The sequence below is a fragment of the Gracilinanus agilis genome, chromosome 5, assembly GCF_016433145.1.
Source record: "Gracilinanus agilis isolate LMUSP501 chromosome 5, AgileGrace, whole genome shotgun sequence".
Lineage (NCBI taxonomy): Eukaryota > Metazoa > Chordata > Mammalia > Didelphimorphia > Didelphidae > Gracilinanus > Gracilinanus agilis.
Window position 1 is genome coordinate 286,147,864 of NC_058134.1, and position 16,796 is coordinate 286,164,659.

General features: G+C 46.8%; 1 protein-coding gene across 1 annotated transcript in view; it reads right to left on the minus strand.

The window, feature by feature from the left end:
• PDE1B (phosphodiesterase 1B) overlaps positions 1 to 9,437 on the minus strand; it is a 22,756-nt gene extending 13,319 nt beyond the window's left edge. The window contains exons 1-3 of the mRNA XM_044679236.1: positions 9,385 to 9,437; positions 880 to 993; positions 196 to 378 (exon numbers count right to left, since the gene is read on the minus strand). Of these exons, the coding sequence (XP_044535171.1) occupies positions 196 to 378; positions 880 to 993; positions 9,385 to 9,437 (350 nt within the window). The remainder of the gene's footprint in view (positions 1 to 195; positions 379 to 879; positions 994 to 9,384) is intronic.
• Positions 9,438 to 16,796: the final 7,359 nt, after the last annotated feature.

Below are 16,796 nucleotides of genomic sequence, written 5' to 3' on the forward strand. Positions count from 1 at the left end.
GAAGGAAGGAAGGAAGGAAGGAAGGAAGGAAGGAAAGGAAAGGAAAGGAAAGGAAAGGAGGGAGGGAGGAAGTCTAGAGAGGCCTGAACAGATGGTAAAGAAGCTAGAAGGGGTGTAAGGAATAATAAGGTTAAGTGTCAGGAGACCTAAGGAGAAGAGGGAAGATGGGAAAGTGATGTAGGGAAGGGGCCTCACCGCTCCACAAATATCCCAGCCTGCACAGCATGGACAATGCTTCGGAATTTTGGCTTCTCCTCAGCTCGTCTGCCCTTGGCTCGAGCTTGTTGGGTGAAGGTGGATGCCAACCAGTCTCTAACCTCTGAGGGTACTGCATCTGAGCGAAGCTCCTGTAACTCATCTTCAGTGTCCAGTATTTGTCTAAAACCCAGGACAAGGAGGAAATGAACAGAGAAATATCACTTACTTGTGATCACGACCATCCCATCCTTCCACCACCTTCAAAGGAATGCTAAGAAACATAAATCATTCTTTGTATGTGTCTGTGTGAATGTGTATAAGAGAGAGAGAGAGAGAGAGAGAGAGAGAGAGAGAGAGAGAGAGAGAGAGAGAGAGAGGAAATCTGCATTTTCTGTGTCTCCATCTTCCTTCCTTCTTTGCTTCCCTCCCTCCCTCCTTCCTTCCTTCCTTCCTTTTTTTCTTTCTTTCTCTGTCTCCCTAGATCCTGTCTGTCCCTTCTCTCTGCCTTCTGCCTGCCTATGTCTCTAGATCTCTCTTTGGTCAATATCTCATTTATTTCCATCTGCCTTTGTGTCTCTGGCTCCTCTTCCCCATCCTCTCTAAGGCTTTCTTGCTTTGTGTCCCTACTTCCCTGCCTTCCCCTCAGCCTCCTTTCATCTGTCTCCCCTCCCCTCCCCGCACCGTGTCTCATCAATGTAGACCGCTTCCAGAAGTGAAGCTGTGTACTCCAGGTTCTTCTTCAGCTCCTCGATGTTCACTTCCCCATTCTCTAGCTGCTTTACCATGTATCGGAGCCTGCAGGAAGGGAAAGAGGAGGAGGAGGAGGATGTAATCCCAATCCAGGCATTCTCCCACACTTGGTCCCTGGCCTGGGCTCCCTGTCAGGGGCATTTGGTCTCAGCATCCTGCTGAGCATGTGGTTTATCCAAGGATAAAGTGAAGTCACAGACTGGCTCCCTCCAGCTTCCCATCCACTCCATATCTTCGTTCACTTAGAATCTACCCACAAGTCTACACAAATAGACACAATGGACAAAATGGAATCAATCATAACACCTCACATTTGTATCAAATTTTCCATCCCAATCACCCCGTGAGGGAGTTGATAAAAGTTATTATCATCCCCATTTTACAGATGAGGAAACTGAGATTCAGAGAGCTTGAGTAGCTAGACCAGTCACTCAGCTAAAAAGTGGCACAGCTAATGCTAGAACCAAGGTTTTTACGCATGCAGTCCAACTGTTTTCTTTACAGTATGTGGTCTCTCCAGTGTAGCCTGTGCAATAAATCCTCCGGTTCTAGTCTCAATTTTGTTATTACATGACCTTGAGCTGGTCCCTCTTGACTCAGTTTCCTCATTTGTAAAATGTGATGATCTCTAACTCTGTTCCTGCATTTCTAACCTGACCTGCATCCCCAAACCAAAGAACAAGAATGAAAACAAATTCCTTCAGGATTCTAGAATAACGACTTAACATTTTCACATACTTCGTGGCTTACAAAGTACTTCCCTCACTACCACCCTGAGAAGCAGATAATTCAGTATGATAAACCTCAGTTGATCCCCTTAGCATAGTGCCTGGCACTAAAGTGCTTAATAAAAGTTTATTGACTGACTGACTGATCCTTCAGTGACTTGTCCAGGGTCATATAGCTAGTAGATTTCAAAATTAATTCTAGGGGAAGCTAGGTGGATCAGTAGATAGAGAGCCAGGCCTGGAGATGAGAGGGCCTGGGTTCAAATATGGCCTCAGACATTTCCTAGTTGTATGACCCTGGAAAAGTCACTTAACTCCCATTGCCTAGCCCTTACCACTCTTCTGTCCTGGAGCCAACACTTAGTATTGATCCTAAGACAGAAGGCAAAGGATTTTTTAAATGAATAAATAACAATCAAAATTAATTCTGGATCCCCAAGACCTCAGATTCCAAGGTCAGTCAGTGTGTTTCCCAGCATGCCTCACAGCCTGATTTGCTGGTGTGAGATGTTCAAAAGCAGGTAAGTCTGAAGGTATTAGAAAGCCTGATTGAATGGAAAGATGGGGCTGACTTCAGAGGAAGGAGAGATTTGAATTGAAACCTGCCTCCGGGCACCCTCACTAAAGGATCCTGGGAGATACTTAGCACTCTGGGCATGAAACAGAAATCCTGCCCCTCTCTGAGCCTCAGCCTCCTCACCTGTACCCAACGGAGATGCTAACCCTCATCACTCGCATCCAGGCAGGGAAGGATTCGGAGGCTAAAGGAGAGCATTGTGGGTTGTAGGAAACTTCTTGGATTAAAAAAAAAACAGATTTGGACCTTCAAACCCCCTCTTTGGAAACACCAGGCATCATTAGTAATCCTGTGTTAGTCATGGCCACCTGAAAATCCAGCAGGAAGAATATTGGGGGCCTGGGGGGTCTCCTGCACTCACTAACAGTCCTTCTGGCTAGAAAAACATTCCCTGTGGGGTACAAGGATTTCCAAGCTTCTGGGGCCCTGCCTCAAGCCCCTACATGGTTAGAACAAACACACACACAATACATGCTCATGCATGCATATCACATGCATTACATACACATGCTAATGCCTGAGCATGCACCATATACCTGCATAAACACCACATGTATGCACGTGTGTGTAAACACCTACATTGTATACTGTATGTGTGCACATGCACACTACATGTTATGTACATGTGTGCGCAACCACACCTAGCATGTTGTGTGCACACATTGTCATGTGTAACATGTCTGCACGTGGATCATGTACAGGTATGTCACATTGTGTGCACACATACCAAATGCAAGCACATGCATCACATGCATCTATATGCATGTAATATATGTGCGTGTGCTGCATGCATGTGTGCATATCATATCTGTGTGTACATGCCCACACTATGAGCCACATACATGCACACACATATACCCACGCTGCTTACATGCACACATACACACAGCAATACATGCCATACTACATATGAGTGCATATGCCAAGCATGTGTGCATACACTGCATGTACATGTGTGTGCATACCACACGCACACATGTACACACATATATACACAACACACACACATCCCAAACTGCTCCATCCCATCAAAGCTAACACACTCAAGACTCCAGTCTCAGCCAACCAGCAAAAGAGCATCCTGAGCTTTGAGGAGCCACTTCTGTGTCAGCAATTATCCATTTGGGTTGAGTCACTGCAGCCATCCCCCTGCCTCTGCAGTACCCCCATGCACACGCCCCTGAGGTTGTACAGGTGTGATTCGTTCCTGTGTGTTTGCTGGCGTGGAGACGAGAGGCACCCATTCTCCTGGGGGCTCTCCCTACAAGTCTGATCTCCTTGTGCCCATCCATCATTCCGGGGCCTTGGCTACTGAGGGAATCTTCGGAGCTCGCCACTGAACCTCAGGCCTCACCTGAACCCAAGCCTGGGCTTGGAGGAGAGAGGGGGAAGGGGGAATGCAAGGAACCTTTTCTGGTCCAATCCAGAAGAGATCTTAAAGAGGGAAATATTCTTCACCCTCTAATCCTCCCCCAATAGCGGCGAGGAGTCTGGGATGGGCTGAGGGATTGAGGGATCATCCCCATCAGGCACGCATCCTTTCCCACTGAGCCAGGAGGGAGGAGACTGAGGTCCAAGTAACCTCATGAGTCAGGGTAGGGAAGAGAATGAGTCAGGGAAGAAGGCTGAAATCTGCTTTCTCTAAGAGGATGGGGGAAGGGAGAGAGGAAGAACAATTGTATTCCTAATTAGAAACCCCTCTAAAATCCTGGAATCCCATGATTCCCTGGGCTGAGAAGCCACGTTACAAATAGCCCCCAAATCTCCCGACTAGCCCACCCTCGATCAGCATTTCTGGAGGGAAGGGGGAGAGAGAAGAGATGGAGGAGAGGACACTTCAGTTAGAATCTCCCTGCCTCTGCCTTCAAAAGGGAGCGATCCTGAAATCTGGCCTCTGTCCCTACAATGGCACCATGTCTTATGGAGAAAGAGGAAAGGGAAGAGGAAGAAAATGTGGATGAGAGGCTGGAAGCCCCTTCCTGATCCCCTGTTTAACTTAGACTCGGGAAGGAGCAATGGGCCTCCTGACCATGTGGGAGAACTACAGGGAGAAAGCCAAAGGCATCTCTCTGGAGTTCCTCTACAGAGGGCAAAGTAGCAGGGGAAGAGCTTTTCCTTGCTTTCTGGGACCTTCTCTACCCCTTCCCAGGCACCCAACCCATCCTGGGGTTATACCAGGCAGTAACAGAAGTCTACAGGGCCATCTCCAGTGATGTTCCCACCCTGTTTCCTATACAATCAGAATCCTCCGAAGCCTAGAGCCTGATTTTTATCCCTCCCCATCCCCTGCTGAAGGTCAGTGCCCTTGCTGTGCTATGAGGCAAAGGCCAATTCCTTTGGCCATTCTCTGCTATTTGCAATAGGCACCCCGCTGTTGATATCCAAAGAAAACTGACAAGACTAACTAAGCCTATTTATGTATTTGATCATATTTCTCCTCCCCCTCAAAGCCAATAGCTCCTATCACTTTCCATCCAAAATCAAGGTTGATGTCATCAAACCCAGGACATAGAGCCAGGGGGAGATAAAAGACCCAGAAAAATACCTGCAGGGTGCTAGAGGAAGAACCAATGTGCCTCAAGGCAAGATAGAAGCAATGACTCCTGTACCATAAGGCACTTTCCACAAGGCCTTAAAAGCTGGACTTCTTGCCTGAGGTTTTGAGGAAGAGGATCTGTGGTATGGTGAAAAGGATGCAAGGAGAGGCAACCAGGTGGCTTAGTGCTTAGAGAGCCAGGCCTGGAGATGAGAGGTTCTATGCTGTGTGACCCTGGGCAAGTCACTTAACCTCAACTCCCTAGCTTCCACCTTGGAATTGATACTTAGTAGTGATTCTAAGAGAGAAGGTAGAGGAGAAAGAAAGAAAGAGAGAGAGAGAGAGAGAGAGAGAGAAAAGGAGGGAGGGACAGAGGTGGGGAGGGAGGGAGGGAGGAAGGAAGGAAGGAAGGAAGGAAGCTAGGTGCCTCAGTAGATAAAATGCCAGGGGCCTGGAGTCTGTAGGTTTAGGGTTCAAATTTGACCTCAGATACTTCCTAGATGTGTGATCCTGGACAAGTCACTTAATCCCAATTGCCTAATCCTTACTGCTTTTCTACCTTGGAACCAATACTTGTATTGATTCTAAGACAGAAGGTAATGGTTAAAAAAAAAAAAAAAAGAAAAGAAAAGTGCTAGATGGAAGATCTAGGTTCAAATTCCAACTTTGCTACTTATTTAAATCAACAAGAAGCATTTAATAATTGTTTGCCTCAGACAAATCTCATCTCAGAGGACCTCAGTTTCCCATTTGTAAAAGGTCTCCTATTACACAATTCTGGTATGATTAAGGCTTGAACTGCATCTGGTTTTAGTCAGAACTGGCTGCTGAAACTCTGCACCAGCATATTGATGTGGCATCATTATAGTTCTATCTTCCGCATCCTGAATAGGCCTTTCTGGTTATTTTTTGGAAACTAGCCCCCTTTTGCTATTGGTCCATGCTCCCTGAACCAATCGCCCCATCAGCAATGGGGCAGCTGCCACAGTAGAGTCTTTGTATGAAACTGCATGTCAACCCAGGCCCCCAGTGGTTCCGGGCTTCATCCCACTTCTCACCCCAGTACCCCTCAGCATGTTGCCCAGTAATAAGGTAGAGGCAATGGAGGTTGCATGTGACTCCATCCCTGGCTGCATCTGTCCATATCTTCCTCGGCTGCTCTTGGCCCTGAGCATCAATAAATCATTCTAAGCCATTCCAGCATTGCTCTTCCCCATTCACCCAGACTCTGGCTAGAATTTGCATGATTTATATTATGTTTAAGGTCTCTACCAACCTTTGCCAGAGTCGTTTTTCAGTTGTGGCCAACTCTTCATGACCCCATTTGGGGTTTTCTTGGCAAAGACCCTCGAGTGGGTCGCCATCTCCTTCTCCAACTCATTTTACAGATGAAGAAACTGAGGCCAACAGGGTTAAGTGACTTGTCCAGATTCACACAGCTAGTAAGTGTCTGAGGCCAGATTGGAACTCAGGAAGATGGGTCTACCTGGCTCCTACTATGCCACCTAGCTGTTCTCAGCTGCACCCACTTAGTTACCTGTCTTAAGGAAGTTAATTTCTAGCTGGAGATCCTTCTCTGGCTACTGCCTCCGTAGCCCTTCCTCAGTCCTTCCAGTCAAGGCACAATGAGCCAAAAGGCACCTGAGAGGGGACTCTAGAAGAGACCATTCTACCTTATGGCAGGGAGATGGAAAGATGGCCAGGAGGTCACCTGGAACACAGCCTCCACCTTTACCCTCCCACTAAAACTCCCAGCAACTAGGGCAAGACTTCAAAGAGCAAGATGAGACTGAAGGTTGATCTTCAATTCACTCCACCGTCTGGTAACCAGCTCCCTTTAATCTCCTTCCTGATCCTGCCCAGAAGCTCTTGTCTGTCTGGCTCCTGCTGAAATCTCAACATAACACAGTCCAGACACACAGAAAGAAGAAGGAAATTGGTTAGAGGAGGAGGGGAGAGAGTCTGGGAAGGACGGACAGCCAATCGGGAGGGTTCAGATCCCAAACATGGTCCTTCTAAGGTCATCTCATCCATCCTCCTGCCAGGTACAAGTGTGTAACCTGTTCTCCTCTCCCTGAAGCCTTCTAAGGAAGAAGTCTTCACTTCCCCATTCCTCAGAGTTCTCCCTTCACCATATTCTTGGTCAAGACTTTCCTGACATCCACACTTGGCCCCCACCTGTCACCAATTTGGTACAGCCTTCAAAGAAGAGTAGTTTCCCTTCCTCTCTAAGGCGGCTAGATTGTATAATAGGTAGAGTGCTGGGCCTGGAGTAAGAGAGCCTGAGTTCAAATCCAGCCTCAGACACTAGCTACATGACTCACTTAATCCTCTTTGCCTTAGTTTCCTCATCTGTAAAATGAGCTGGAGAAGGAAATGGCAAACTACTCCAATTGCCCTGCCCAGAAAAATCCCCAAATGGGATGCAAAGAGTCAGCAGTGACTAAACAACTCTTCTATTGAATAACAGCCCTAGAGAATCTTCAAGGCCCTACTAATTTGGCTCTCCCTCAGATACTTCTTTCCAGGCAAAACAAACTCAACTTTGATCATCTGAGTCCCACTTGTATCCCTCCATTTTAATGTTCTTCCCAGGCTCAACTTTCCCTCCCCCAGTTCACTTTCACTCTCCTCTTCCTTTCTCCAATTCCAACCTCATCTCAGTCTTCCCATCTGTAAATTCTTTTTTGCAGACTTATATGAAAGCTTTTACCTTTATTTATTTCGGACCATATTTATTTATATGGGACTTTTCTCACTTCTATTTTACAGATAAGGAAACTGAGGCTTTGAGGGGTTAAAGTGACTTGCCCAAGGTCTGTGATTGAAATCCAAGTGTCTCCTGACACCAGAGCCCCAACTCAGTCACTAAAGTCCCTTTGAGCTCAAGAATTCTATAAAAATATAGGCTCAATCAACAAATATTCATTAAGAGCTCACTCCTCAGTATCACTCACTTTGTTGGCCTTGGGGGTTAAACAGAAGCTCAACAGTCGCTACCCTTGAGGAGCTAATACTGTTGTCATGGACCAGAAAACATATATAGGTTTATCCCAGACAAGTCACAAGGAAACTCCAGAAAAGAAGGGGGACCAGGAAATGCCTTATACAGAAGGGGGCAGCTCAGCAGAACCATGAAAGAGGACATTGCCTGGCTCTAGAAGGTAAATGTGTGATGGGAAGACATGGGGAATGGGCATTGTAATAGTCATCATCATAATAATATGATTAGCTACTAATTGAATAATTCACAGTGTGTGAATAATTCACTTTATAAATATCATCTCATTTCATCCTTACAATCACCTTGGGGTATCCTCATTTTAGAGATGAGGAAATTGGGCCTAACAGAGGTAAAGTGACTTGTTCAGGGTTACACAGTAAATATCTGAGGTAAAGTAGCTAAATGGATAGAATACTAAACCTGGAATCAAGAAGACCCACATTCAAATCCAGCCTCAGACACTTTCTAGTTGTGTGACTCTGGGCAAGTCTAACCCTGTGTGCCTCAGTTTCTTCATCTGTAAAATTAGCTGGGAAAGGAAATAGCAGACCACTCCAGGAGCTTTACCAAAAAAAAAAAAAAAAACAAACTAAAAGGGGTGGCAAAGAATCAGATACAACTGAAAACAGCTAATTAAACATCTGAGGTAGGATTTGAATTCAGTTCTTCCTAACTCCAAGCCCAGCAATAAGAGTGAGGATTATAAAGGATCTCAAAGGACATCTAATCAGCTAATCAAACAACAAGTATTATTTGTTCACATATTATATGCCTCTTATTATGCTTGATCCTGGGGATACAGGTACAAAGAATGAAACAAACCTACGGATGTAGAAACTGAGGCCTAGAGAGGTTAAATGACTTGCCCAAGGTAGTAAGTAGTAGAATTGAAATCTGAACTCAAGTCTTCTGACTCTAAATCAAACGTTGATATGAAAGTGTCCAGTTCAGGGAATTCACTGGAAAAGAGCTCTTGTTGATTGAAATAGACCCAAAAGAACGGAGAACAGGACATAAAGTTCTGAAAACTCTATCCCTTAGAGAATATCACTTTCTCTTTAAGGAATCTTTCCTCTAGCCCCAAGTCCTCTATTTCTCTGAATCCTCTACTATCTGGACATTCCTAAATTATTGCAGAAGATGATCAATAAATACTTGTTGCCTATTTAAACCAAAGAGCTGAACTAAAGTTAAGCCCCCATCAGGTCAGGTCACTGTGGGGACAAAGCACGAGTATAAACAAAGGATTGTTTGATGTGCATCAGGGCTATTTTAGACTAGGAGAATTTGGGGGGTACCTTTAGAGTTTTACAAGCCAGGTGAGAGAGCACAAGGGCTCCAGATTGGGAAGGAGAGTGAGAATTGAGTGCCAGAGTGCCAGTGAGAAACAGGGGGAAAGGGGGAAGTAGGGAAAAGTTGAGGGGCAGGAAAGGCAGTCAGGAGTCTGGATAAAACAACTGGCAAACTCTCGGTGTCTTTTCCCCCCAGCTGCTAGAAGCTGTAAGGCTTTGGCTCTCACCCAACTATATCATAGGTCTGGCTCCCAGGGGGACCTGCAGTCCCCCCAACTATTCTCCTTCCCAGCTCCTACCTGAGGATGGGGCCCTGAAGATGACTCCTCTGCACAGGTATAGGGGTGGCCATGGGAGTCAAATCCCTTCTCTGGAGGTCAGAACACTGCCCTAGGGGCCATAGGGCCCCTAAGGGAAGTGGCTCCTGTTCAGCCCCTTGGCTTCCTCTCTGAGTCCCCTCCTCAGCAGGGCTTTGCTGAGACAGAGGAGAATTCTGGGTTTGGGAATAGAAAAGGGCCAGGCTGCAAGAGGGTGGGGAGGTGGTGAGTGAGACCCAACCCACAGGAACTGGGTGAGAGGCCTGGGGATGAGAGGAAAGTTTCACATCTGAATCAGACCGAAAACAAGAAACTGTTTTCAGAAGAATCCCAGAAAGGACAAAAATAGCCCAGCCCAACCCAGCTCCAGACAGAGGACTGCTCTTCTTTAGGGAGCAGAGAGAAGGGCAAGGAGGCTGCAAAAGCAGGGATTGGGGAAGAAGCCCAAGGAACCGGGGTGCAGAATGTCTGACTGAAGCGCGCATCCAATGGTACAGCAATCCTTTACTTGGCTCGAGCCCCCAGACCTAACCTTTCGTGTCTGGAGACATTGTAACGGGCTTTGTTAACAGCTAAAAGCGAGAGGATGAGACTGAAGGCTGAACCGCACCACCCCCACCCCCAGCCCACCCCACCTGAAATTGGCAAGCATTGGGAATGAAATTAGAAGTAATGGGGGGCCTCTGGGGGATCAGTGGATGGAGAGTCAGGCCTAGAGACAGGAGGTCCTGGGTTCAAAACCGACCTCAGACACTTCCCAGCTGTGTGACCCTGGGCAAGTCACTTGACCCCCACTGCCTACCCTTACCACTCTTCCGCCTGTGACTCCCAGACGGAAGGTGAGGGTTTAAAAAAAAAAAAAAAGGAACCGTTCCATCCGGAAGAGAGAAAAGGAGAGGGAAGGAGATACATTTGGCTACAGAGTAACGGAATCAGGAGGAAAGAGGGGACTTCCCCCCTCCTCCCCCCAGATCCGGGAGGAGGGAGAGAGGGAACGCTAGAGACTCCCGGTGAGCCTTTTTAGCACGGAATCCCAGCCTGCCTTCCGATTGGCTAAGGGGCCCAGGCCCCGCCCATCCCCGGTTGTCTGTGAGATGACATCATTATTAGGAAGCTAGGTTTTGCCCAGGATTGGTTCGCCAGAGGCATGGGAGGGGCCAGGATAGAATGGCTGGAGGGAAACGAAGCTAAATGCAGGGGTGATTTGTGGTCTGGAAACAAATGGCGAGATGGGGCAGGTGCGCATCTCAGGGAAGACAGAGAGAAGGGGCAAAGAGCAAGCAGGGAATCAAAGAGGAGAGGCATGAGGATGCATTTGCCTAGCCCCAGTGGGAGAACCAGAGGGTTATACCGACCCAGGCTAGGGAAGGGGGGCAAGAGGGCTTCAGTTTGGACCTTCGGGAGAACTCCTTTTTGATCTACTGGTAACAGGAAGGAAGCTGGGCTCAGGTTTTAAAAGAAAGAAGAGGATCTTCTCTCTCTCAGCTCATTCACTCAGTCGTTCAGTTCATCCAATAATCATATAAGAAGCATCAACTGTGTTCAGGATGCTTCTCAAGATATTGGATTTCCTGTCAGGACCTGAGTTCAACTCCTGGCTCTGCTCCTTCCCTGTTGTGACCTTGGACAAATCCCAAACACCTTGGGTATCCCGTTTCTCCTCTGTAAAATGACTAAAGATGATCTCTTCTTTTTATTCAGTTGTTTCTGACTCTTTCTGACCCCATTTGGGGTTTTCTTGGCCAAGATACTGGAGCAGTTTGCCATTTCCTTTTTCAGCAGCTCACTTTACAGATGAGGAAACTGAGGCAAACAGGGTTAAGTGACTTTCCTGGAGTCACACAGCTAGTAAGTGTCTGAGGCCAGATTTGATCTCAGAAAGACGAGTCTTCCTGACTCCAAGCTCAGCACTCTATCCTCTGCTCCCCCTAGCTGCCCTCAAAAGAAGATCTCTAACATTCATAATTCTGAAAAATTATGATTGTTTGATTGCTCCTCAGTCTGCTATGGAGGATAGAAAGTGAGCCCACTGAGGAAACATGAGGTCTGGTTTCCAGTGGAACATTATGAAGGACAGAAAGCCTGACCAGAGGGAGCTTCTGGGGTGAATAGCTCCCTCATCTACTGGTCCAACTACCTTGAAGGGTAGCTTGACTCTGTGAAGGGCAGCTGGGTGGCTCAGTGGACTGAGAGTCAGGCCAGAGATGGAAGGTCATGGGTTCAAATGTGACCTCAGAGACTTCCTAGCTGTGTGACCCTGGGCAAGTCACTTAACCTCTATTGCCCAGCCTTTACTACTCTTCTGCCTTAGAATCAATACACAATGAGAGAGAGAGAGAGAGAGAGAGAAAGAGAGAGAGAGAGAGAGAGAGAGAGAGAGAGAGAGAGAGAGGCCATTCTTGGAGTCAGGAAGGTCTAGATTCAAGTCCTCCCTCTAATTCATACTAGCTATGTGACACTGTCATTCAATCGCTTTGTGCTCCCTCCCCAGGCAACTCTCTAAGACTACATTTCTGAATCTGGCAGATTTGTATTCTTGGGGAAAAATTCCACAACAGGAATTCCACTTCAGCACTAGAACACCGCAGACATCTCCTAGAGGTGTGACCCTGGACAAGTCATTTAACCCCAACTGCCTAACCTTAACCACTCTTCTGTCTTAGAATGGATACTTAGTATAGATAAGAAAAATAAAAAGAGCATCCCCACTATTGGACACTGTGCTAAGATTAAGAAGAGCTACCAAGCTGGCTATGAAGAGAACCAGTTTGCAGTAGGTTCATAACAGCATTAGCCTAAGTCAATTTAAAACATACACACACAGGGACAGCTGAGTAGCTCAGTGGAAAGAGAGCCAGGCCCAGAGATGGGAGGTCCTGGGTTCAAATCTGGCCTCAGACACTTCTTAGCTGTGTGACCCTGGGCAAGTCACTTGACCCCCATTGCCTAGCCCTTACCACTCTTCTGCCTTAGAAACAATAGACAGTATTGATTTTTGATTCCAAGATGGAAGGTAAGGGTTAAAAAAAAAAGGGATCTTAAACAGTAGGTACTTAATAAATGTTTGTTGACTTGAATCTAGGATAGTAAAAATAATCCAATTCTGTTTGTACTGGAAAGGCAGATAACCTACCACAGCTAAGGCCAAGCGTACCACCCAGGAGTGTCATCCTCACTGGAGCCAACACCAAAATCTGTGGGAGTTCAGCTAGGTAGGTTGTCTAATGGTTAGAACATTGGAGCTCGCCTCGGGATCTATCCTCAGACACTTACTTACCAGTGTGGATAACTTCTGTCCATCTAAGTATCATTATCTGTAAAATGGGAGTGAGCATAACGCCTAATGACCCAGGTTATCAGGAAGATAAAAGGAGATAACATTTGTAAGGATTGTTGTTGTTCCATTTGGGGTTTTCTTGGCAGAGATACCAGAGGGGTTTGCCATTTCCTTCTCCAGATCACTTTACAGACGAGGAAACTGAGGCAAATAGGGTTAAGCGCCTTGCCCAAAGTCTCACAGTTAGTAAATGTTTGAGACTGGATTTGAAATCGGGTCTTCCTGACTACAGGGCTCTATCCACTGAGCCACCTAGCTACTCATATTTGTAAAGTGCTACCTCTATTAATAGCAATGATTATAATAACAATAGATTTTTTACTAGCAATTAAAGGTGAGGAGGGTGCGCTATTATTGTCATTTTAACAGCGTGGAAAACTGAGACTTTTAGGGCGATTAAACGTCTTTTCTGGGATCAGAGCTCTTTCCAAATTCCCTAACGCTTTCTGAGCCAGAAAGGGGAAAAGCTGCCAAGGGGCATTCAAGAGAAGGCAGTCTTGTTTGGTGAGAGGGGCTGGGGGTTCCTCAAACCCCAGCTGACCAGAGTCCAAGAATGAAGAAAACAAGGGAAGATGGGCCATCGCCTGGAGACCCCCTTCCCAAACTCCCGATCTCTGCATCTTATTTGCACACTGGTCCTTCATGGCAAAACTACAAAAGCCCCCATTTGGACTCCTCTATACTATCCCTCCCTGTCTTGATGGGATAGGGGAGGCAGGAAGTAAGGCAGTGCCCATGGTCCATTCAAAGGTGGCTGGGTCCAAGACTCGCATGCCCACCAGCATCACTCCATACACAGTGCCCTTACTTTCCGTAACTGTGCCCACATCCCCAGCTCTGGCAGCTGGTTGGGCAGAGTGGCGGGGGTGGCACCACGAGATAAAAATAACCCCCCTGGTGGCAGAGCTGGGAGAGCCATCCTGAGAGGCAGCAGGGCCTAATAGTGTAATGGGGGGCAGGGGAATCAGTCATGGTCTGGGATCACTAACAAGGGAGGATCGAGGCAGGCACTGGGGTACAAGAGCATGGGGGGCTGAGAGAGAGAGAGTCTAGGAGGAAATGGGGGACAGAGGGGAAAAGAGCAGGGGCTACGAGGAGATTTGGGGAGATGGGCAGTGGCTGCTTCTAGATATTGGCCAGAGAAAGGGCCGAGGGCTGAGAGGAAGTCTTTAGCTCTCATCTCACCCTTCTCGTATGCCCTCCAAGCTCTGTTATCTCCTTCTTGACAAGAACATGTTTCCGACAAGTGTCCCCTGGCTCGGCTTCAACGCTATCTCTCCACAGCTCGGGTCAGATGAGGACCCCGGGCGGGACAGCGAAAGGGCTAGGAAGCACAATGATCCCAGCATCCTGGGCCAGGCCCAGGGCATTCAAGGGGTCACTTCTTCACCAGCTCAAGGCCTGAAGGGAGAAGGGAGTTGGGGAAGCATGTAAAGAAGAGCCATGTTCTCTCTCAGGAGCCAAGGGAAAAGAGGAATCTGCCTCCAGCTCACATCCTCACCTGGGCTGGCCCTTCTCCTTCCTCCCCAGCACTAATTAATTGCTTGTTAAGCCACCCTCCCCATAAACTATCTCCCCCCAGCTGGTGATACCTCATCCCTAGCAGATGTGCCTAGCAGATGCCCAGCACCCAGGGGGCCCAATAGACAGTGGAGGGCAGTTCTGGGCAGGAGCAGAAGGAGGGAAGGGGGGAACGAGATTCCACCTCAGGGAAAGGGACTGCCTGGGTTCAAAGTGGCTCAAGCTGGCAGACAGAACTCCTGACTGGGGAGGAGGATGCTTGGGTCCCTTTTCCTCAGCTACAGTGTTTAGGGCACCCCTTTGCCTTTCTCCCCATAACTCAGATCTGACCAAAGAAAGTAGACTCTGAGTTCATTAAAGGAGGGCAAAAGCCACCTCTGAATTCCCTGTCCATCCCCGGGTGCCTTCTACAGAGCAGATGACGGAAATCCATGCCAAGAAATTCACCTCAATGTCATCTCAATCATTTTTTCTAGAAACACGATCCCAACAAATTTCCTTCCCTTACAGAGGCAGGATGAGGAGGCAAACTTTTAAAAGAGGGGCAACTGATGGCTCCGTGGACAGAGAACTAGGCCTGGAGACAGGAAGTCCTAGGTTCAAATGTGATCTTAGACATTTTCCTAATTGTGTGACCTCAGGCAAGTCATTTAACACCGATTGACTAACCCTTACCAAACCAATACTTAGTATTGATTCTAAGACAGAAGGTAAGGGTATGAAATTTTTTGTTAAAGAATAGGGAATGAGGGCAGCTGGATGGCTCAGTGGATTGAGAGCCAGACCTAGATGGGAAGACCTCCTAGGTTCAAATCTGGCCTCAGACACTTCCTAGCTGTGTCACCCTAGGTAAGTCACTTAACCCCCATTGCCTACAAAACAAACAAACAAACAAATAAACAAATGAATGAATAAATAAATAAATAAATAAATAAAAAGATAGATAGATAGATGGATGAATAAATAAATAAATAAATGAATGAATGAATGAATGAATGAATGAATGAATGAATAAATAAGATAAAGAATAGGGGATAGGGAAGCTTTACAGGCTCGGCCAACTATTGGTTGTGCTTTTGCTCTCGAATTCCTACAGCCAGAGATGTACAAGCTGCCTACTCTATGGGGCTTTTGTTATGATCTGAGATAAAATAATAACTGACATTTAAAATAATAGTGATAATAGTAATAGCTAGCATTCATATAACACTTTAAAGTTTGCAAAATGCTTTACAAATATTATTTATCCTCCAAATTCTGGGCGGTAGGTCCTATTATCCTCATTTTATGGGTGTGGAAATTGAGGCAAGCCAACCTTAAGTAACTTGCCCAGGGTCACACAGCCAGTAAGTTTTTAAGGCCAGATGTGAACTAAGTTTCACATATATGATTTTAAAGATTAAAAGTCACTTTACTTACATCGTCTCATTTGCTCTGTGAAGTAGAAACTATAGACATGATTGTTCCCATTTCTTAGATGAGGAAACTGAGCCTCAGAAAAGTTAAATGACTTGCCCAAGGACATAGAGCTGATAAGGGTCAAACATATTATGTGAACTCATATCTCCCTAATTCCAAATCCAGTATTCTATCCACTACAAACTTTGTGAAATATAAAACACCAAGTCAATGTCTGTTATCATTATTATTTTCATCCACCCTTTCCTCTCCATGTGCTGATGCCAACCCAGACAGGTATGGACAAGTACGGAGGGGCAGGAGAGCCATTGTGGATGCCCCAAGAACTGGAGGCAGAGGGAAAACAACAGGCACAGGGTGCCTCAGGCTTCATTCACCAAGACAAAACCAACAAGCAGAATCCCTGCCTCCTCCCTTTCCTTGCTAACATCAATAACCACAACTCCCATCTTTATTTCCAAAGAAAAATAATTCTTTATAAACTCTCTCATAATTTGCCACAACTGCAAAATCCACAATGCTAGGGCTTGGCCGTGTTTATTACTGTCCCCTCACCCCTCCCAGATGCCTCTTTCCTGGCTCCTCTGACAGCCCCACTCTCCCAGGACCCTCCCAAGATGAATAAGCCCTGACTGAGCTCATCCCAAGCATACTCATCCGATTCGACCTAAACTCCAGTGCCCAGCAGTCCTCCAGTGGCTTCTTGTCTGGCCAGGGCTGCTGGGAGAGGGCCAGAGTTGAGTTCACAGGATAAAACAGGAGCTATGTTGGGAAGGCATAAAGTGGGGAGAAGGAAGGAGAACCAGAGGAGAGAAGCAGAGACTGGAATATGTAAGGTGGACTTGTGTGTCATGGAGAAAAGTGGGGCAACTTGGTGATTCACTGGAAACAAAGAAAGCCAGGCCTAGAAACGAGAGGTCCTGGGTTCAAATATGACCCTCGTTTATGTGACCCTGAACAAGTCATTTAATCCCAATTGCCTAGCCCTTACCACTCTTCTGCCTTGGAATTGATGTTTAGAATCAATTCTGTGGGAAGGAAGGAAGGAAGGAAGGAAGGAAGGAAGGAAGGAAGGAAGGAAGGAAGGAAGGAAGGAGGGAGGGAGGGAGGGAGGGAG